General features: G+C 42.7%; 1 protein-coding gene across 2 annotated transcripts in view; it reads right to left on the reverse strand.

Moving 5' to 3' along the window:
- The window catches only part of CRISPLD2 (cysteine rich secretory protein LCCL domain containing 2), a 25,554-nt gene that overhangs the window by 17,413 nt on the left and 1,275 nt on the right, over positions 1-6,866 (reverse strand). For both annotated transcript variants that reach the window (XM_010164966.1, XM_010164967.1), the window contains exons 2-4: positions 2,546-2,664; positions 389-521; positions 148-263 (exon numbers count right to left, since the gene is read on the reverse strand). In XM_010164966.1, coding sequence (XP_010163268.1) covers positions 148-263; positions 389-521; positions 2,546-2,664 — 368 coding nt within the window. The remainder of the gene's footprint in view (positions 1-147; positions 264-388; positions 522-2,545; positions 2,665-6,866) is intronic.

Consider the following 6,866-nt stretch of genomic DNA (forward strand, 5'->3'; position numbering starts at 1 on the left):
TGGTCTAGTGGAAGGTGTCCCTGCTGCTGGCAGGGGGGTTGGGACTGGATGAGCTTTAAGGTCCCTCCCAACCCAAACCATTCCATGATGCTGAGCTAGTTAAGCAACCTGCCAGTTTGAGGAGAGAATCCAGCTCATCTGCCTTACTTCGGTGAGTAGTTGCAGACCAGGTAGACAGCGTTCTCCCAGATTTCTCCCCAGACATTCATCTGCTTGCAGACATTCACGGCACAGCCGATCTTGTTCGTCGTGGCCCAGACTATCTGCAAGTGCAACACAGTTATTGAAAACAAGCAAACTACCCCATTGTGGGCACATGTTGCAGTGACAACTGGGGTGTGGTGGAGATGCAGAGAGTGTAGGTACAAGCACCCTTCATCTCCTTTACCTGGGTGTAATGTGTGCACATAGAGCCAGTGCACTTCTCTGGGCACCACGGGTTGCACTCATGAGGGTATGGGTACGTGTAATCTTTAACTTCATCGTACCAAGACTGGACATGGAAAGCTGGAGACCGATACCTGAAGGAGCAAAGACGGTTTAAATCACAAAGTTCTGGCAGAGGTTTTCAAACAATACCTGGTAGCCTCTTGACATACTGTCAGCTCAGATTTTTTTAATACAAGTTTTGTTAGTTTTTATATAAAAGTTTCTTAAGGCAAGTTCCATTCCTTGAGAAGGTGCTGCTTAAAGATCCCAGTAATATTCTCTAATGACCAAGAAAAAAAAAATCTCATTGCAAATGTTACAGATTATTTTTTTCCCCTTAAGATTCCCAGCCCGGTCTGACTCTCTGTATTATTTATAGGTTTGACATGCTCTTCAAGTGCTGCTGACCTGAAAAGTCCTCCTGACTTTTCCACACAACTACAAAAAAACTTCTAGTTTGGCAGAAAGTTGTTATTTGGAAAGTCAACAGAAGTTAAGGTTTGCTAAACATCTTAAACCAAAAAAGCCATCGTGTACCTATTTTACCACCAAGCAATTTGCTAAATCTGGAAGTATGGTAGCAGCTACTACTGTAAGACCTTTGAAAGTCAGTGAGCTTTTTCACACTCGCATCACACCAAGAGTTAGTGCAGAAGAATTGGTGCATTGCACGCGTACTCCTCATTTTATTGCAAGAATTTCCCTCTGTGTACTTTGTGCAAACCATGCACCAGATATTGCAGTACTGATGCTGCTTGTGTCATTTTGGGGGAACATAAACAATGTTCAAACTACCTCTAGAAATTCAAATGCATTTTGTGTGCTACACACACAGCGAGCAAAGAGAAAAATCTGCAAACTCTGTATGGAAGCAGAGCAGAGAATCAAACCCACTACTTTTTATTGCTTTCAACATGAAGCAAGTGGCCAGAAATACAAATGATATCATTACCAACTGGAATTTGTTCCTTCAGCCAACTCTTCATTAAAAATCATTCATTAGAAATATTTTAAAAACATTACTCTCATGATGTCATTAAACGAATTCTTTCCGAATCCTATTTTACAGGAGAGGAAATTGAGGCAATCAAGTTATGGCCCGTTTCTGAAAAAAAACTGAGATAAATCTGATTTCTTTTTCCTCTCAGTCACTGCAAAAGGATGGAGATTGGATCTACCTCCACCAGTAACCCATGGCCATCTTGAACGCTTGTAGGAGAGCCAGGAACAGCCCGAGGTTTTTACTTTGTTTCCAATAGATTAACCACGCTGCTTTCCAATCATTACTTAATTCTGCCAACAAAAATGGGCTCAATTTTTGTATCAGGCCAATTTCATACCAGCAAATTTCCATTGCTTTCAACCAAGTTCCACCTGATTTACAACAAGCATAGCTGCATTTCCACCCATTAGGGCTCCTGAGCACGTACAAAATTTTTTGTTTGCTGTACAAAGCAGGCTTAAGCTACAACAGGCTTAAAAATAAAGAATTTTCCCCAGAGCTGGAGAAGCAAATCCATTTGGAAGCCTTAATGTCAGCTTTTCTAGCTGGGTTAACAACTCTAGGTTAAAAATCTACCCCAGGAAATTGAGGGGGAAAAAAATACATATCTGCAAAGTGGTTTCAGTAGAGAGAAATTAGGAGCTCTATGTACAGGAAATATGGCAAGAGATAACTAAAAAGTTTACAGCAATGAGTTCTGAACTCACAGCTGAGTCCAGAGGTTGTTCCTGAGAAGCTTTAGCTTTCAGCTGGTTCTCAGCGTGGTGCCAGAAACCTCCCCAAAACAGTAGCTTTAAGAGCAAGGGTTATGGCTTCTGTAGTTGTTCTCCTTGAGGAGTAAGAGTGACCTCAGGCACATTCCAGCTGCAGTACCTGGAGATACAGATAAATGGAGTGACCCACATCAACGTTGGTTTGCTGGGATTGCTCAGCTGAAGGTGGCTGCAGATATTATCATTATAACAATTTCACTGCTGCAATATCAATTATTGATCCTCATTCTTTTCTCCCGTCTCCCCAGTGCTCTCCTAAGTATCAACAAGGCAAGCCTTCCCAACTAGCTCTAAAGAAGGATCCATAACTTGCTCTTGCTTGTAGCACCCCAACTCTTACCTGCCCCAGTGAACCGCCAAGTTCTGTCCAATTGACCGGATGAGGGCTCTAGGTCCATGGTCCCAGATGCACTGCTGAGCCCAAGCGTGGGCTGATCTTTCCAGCTCATCATCCCAGGTCTAGAGGGGGTGGTGAGAGAAAGGAACATTCAGTTTGTCATCTCAAGCTTAGTAGATCAAGAGACTCAACCAACAGCAATTAGAGGAGAAAGAAATACTAAATTACAGCTCACCCCTAGTGTCTGGGCTGTCCTTGTGAAGCCAACACATTTCAGTGATGTGCATGGACCTAAAAACAAGTGTCTCAATATGTCCTCCTGCCATGGAAATGCAGGGCACTAAAGGGTCTATTATTTTTCCTGCTTGATCTCATGCTGCTTAGGAGATGCTTTGCACAGGTCAGCAGAAAACAGACTCAATAAGACCTCAAGAACACATCTAGACTATCCACCCTAGAAAACAACAAGACATTCTTGGTAGGTGTTTTTCTAATCTGTTTAAAAACACACAAAAACATGAAGGACAGAGATCCCAGCACTTCTTTGTGACTCCTGTTTCTGAGATCTGCAAGATTTCCATCATGCAGTCAGTGCTCTGATGTAGCTGCAGCACGATTTTCCATCCATTGTCCTTATGACCAGGACATTTCCTGGCTTTCCCATCAAGAGGATCTCCAACAGTGGATATGCTCCTGCCCTTCACTACCTACACAGGTAGAGATCTTTGGCCCAACCTCTTGTCCAAAGGGTGTGGGCCTGAGCCTCCTGGTCCCATCTCCCCTTCTCCTTCCAGGATAACTGTTGAGTCCACTGATGGATCCAGTCAAATTTAACAGAGATGACAAAGTCCCAGGGCTCTTAAGCTAGTATCACTCTCACTGAAACAGGCATCAGGTTAGAAGTGACAAATCCTTTTTCTGTTCCCACTGAGGGAAGGATGTTGGTGTGAGATCAGTTCTCATTGAATATCAGCCAGTTGTAAGCCAAACGAGAGCTCAAACATGATACAAAGGCAATAGGAAAGTAGGCTTCATGGGCTCCACTGCCCAGGAGTGTATTTGTTTTAAAGGCCAGACTTGCTGGACCCAGCAGAGAGTGCCCTGAATTCACTGTGTAATTACTGGCAGCTGCTCTATTCAGAACAGTCCTTAGAAGATAATTTGTTGGGATCAAAATATTACGGCACATTCCTACAAATAAAACCAAAGAGAAGAGTGGTCTTGTAATGTGTCTCCAGTGCATTCAAGTCCCAGGGAGAGATTATGTCTTCTTTGGACATTTACCATCACAACCAGCTGGTCTCTCCAAGTCCTGTCTTCTCCAGAAGAAAATCAAATCTGGATCTCAAACATATCAAAGGACCCATCAGAGCCTGTTTGGAGGACTGGAGGGCATTTGGGCTCTTGAACACATTTTAAAAACATCAAATGCTCATTCCAAGTAAGCATCTCAACACAGTCTCAGGCAGTTACAACTGGGATGGAGAGGGACCACATTTCACTGGCTAAGACAACAGGAAAATGCAGCGTCTCCTGGAACTTGTGTGTGTCTACACTATCTTCATAAGGCAAACATGAGCTCATCTAACTGAGCTAACAGCCCAAACCTCTGAGAACAGCTTATCATTAAGCATGCTCAGCAACCCAAATTCCAACAACATCCCAGAGCTGCTCTGAGCTCATCAGCCTGCCTTTGAACTGACCAGTGGCCAAGAAAATTCATGTCAGTCTGCAAAACTCTGTGCGGACACCGCTCTGACAGAGGGAATAAAACCATTTTCCGTCTCAGCCTTCCAGCTCCTTGAAGGTGTATGGGATCTGACCCACCACACACACATTTCCAAACCTCTGTTCAAGTAGACTATTGCAATTATGCCTAGATACGCAGCTTTTTGTGGTCTCCCACTTTCTGCACCAGGCAATGACCAGCCACAATCTGCCTTCCCATCCAACACAAAAGCCACAGAAACTCTCCCAAGACGTTACTCACTGCTAGTACTTCAGACTTTCTAGCAGAGCATTATTCCCTGCAACCTCAAAGGCAGAGACATTCCAAATCTCCTAATTTAATGCAGAGATGTTGTGAGCAATAGGCCATTAAATGGAAATTGATGTGAACGTGTGTGTTACATCTTCCTTTGATGCCTACAGATAAAATAAATGAACTTGGACAAAAGATACTCAACAGGCAATGGGGAATGAGCTACATCTTTGCATGGCTTTGTGCTTGATGAGTAGAAAAGCTCATTTCTATGAGCATCAGATTACAAAGCCATCCCATTTAAATTAGAGCAGTTATTTGCCTCTTGTTTCTCAGACGTGAATGCGGTCAGGAGGCTGGAATTATTTCAGAGCAGTAAACATAAAAAAAAAAAAAAAATAGATTTCAGACTTTCCCACCTACGCTTGCAAGAATTTTTTATGCCACTATTCAAAGCAGTATCTAGGAAGACTACTGAAGCCAGCAGGGCAGTGTACATCTATGCCCAGTTTCCTTCTCAAGCAGAGATTGAGAAGCCTTCAGATATCTACTTCCTCAGCCTAACTAGTTTGTAAACCTAACCCCAGACATCTGAATTGCAGTGATCAGGTTACTCTCTCATTTTTCTCCTCAGCTTAGACTTTTTTGCAGTACTGGCTATTTACTTTTAAAAGTGGCATAATGAGAGTCCAGGACTGACATGTCCTGGCAGAAGCTTGGACGTGCTTTGCTAACCCGAACAGAAATACTATCCCATCCTGACAAGGAAAGTCACCACTCTACAGTTTAGAGAATGGATGGATACCTTATACATGAAAACAAACTATTTTCCTTCCAGCAATCTGTACTGAGAACAATTTCATTCTATCCAGCTGTCTTTTAGGCCTCCACAAGAAGAAAGATTTCTACCTTTCATCACTGAAAGCCATCTGACTAAGCCATCTTAAGAGGTCAAGATGTCTTAGGAACTATTATGTCCCTTTTAATCTGTGTTTATTAACAAAGAGTTTGTTTTGGTCTTGGCACCCATTCACTGCCATGACTGCTGTTATAAAGTCCAAGGAGACAATGAAACGGTCGATTATAAAGGTGCTATAGGGTTAAGGTAATTCTGTATTTGATCTGCTTGCTCAGGAAGATGTACACTGCCCGCTCGTTTTCCATTAACACTGAATATCTGCGCCAGCTTTCAATTAATTAGACAAATCCAGCAGCAAAACTCTTCCTTTCCTCATTCTGCATTCCACTTTGCCTTTATCCCATATGTATATAATTCTTTTTATCTCCAGAGAAGTCACGGGACTGATCATGTTATTGCTTTTTTATTAACAGCCTCCACAGACTAAAGTTCATCCTGGAGTAGATAAATACATCCCTTTCCTGAAATACACTAGCTCCCCTTGCCACTTTAAATCACTTAAATACATCAGATACAGAGCTGGGAGAAAAGACTTTCACAAGGCAGCGTTTGGAGGTGGATGGGCAAGAACAAGTTCTTCCTACTTATACACAAACCAGTACCACACGTCGCCTGTGACGCTCCACAGCAGCACCAACAGAAAAGAGAAAAGTTTATCTATGGTACTAGGGACAGACCATGCTGTGAAACGAGTCCAAATGAGAAATGTCCTCTGCAGAACAAAGGATTAAAGTAAAAATTCACATTCAGAATATACACAGCTTTTCCAAGTAACACTGGGTAAACATGAGTACATGAAAGAGTGATTCTAGCCTTTCCAAGTAGCACCATCTTATATTCAAGCTTCTCTCTTCACAGCATATAAGGCCCTTTCATTTACCCTCCATCACCCATAAAAACCACTAGAAAAGCACACTGAGCAAAGACAAACATAAAGGGTAACCACGCTGCAAGCGTCAACAGCACTCAGCCAGTGGACAGTCCGCAACGGCAGCCTTCTCAGATCCTCAAAGCCAACCAAAACACGTTTGACTTTCTCATGCTTTGGGTTTACTTGCTGGAAATTAATCAAGTCACCTCTTCTCTGGCAGTACCTTGCAGGCAGCCAGCAGGATAATGTGAGAGCTCACGGAGAAAGAGAGATACAAAGCGGTGGTTCTTCGAAAGGTGCCATTTCTGACAAAAGGGGGATGAAAAACCAGCGGTGTGAATGTTCACGGGAATCAACTGATGGACAGTTGTCCTTCTTTACTGTCTTCTGCTCTCCCTTCTCTTTTCCTTTTCCCTGCAGCCACAACAAGCAGGATTTTCCATTTGCAGCACTTATTTCAGCACAGCTGGCAAACAATTTTATATTACATTTAGTGTATTATTTCTTTTACCCTTTTAAACACCGTCTTAACAAATCATTAATCATCTAATCT

This window comes from Antrostomus carolinensis, unplaced genomic scaffold (assembly GCF_000700745.2).
Source record: "Antrostomus carolinensis isolate BGI_N321 unplaced genomic scaffold, ASM70074v2 scaffold12493, whole genome shotgun sequence".
NCBI classification, from domain to species: Eukaryota; Metazoa; Chordata; class Aves; order Caprimulgiformes; family Caprimulgidae; genus Antrostomus; species Antrostomus carolinensis.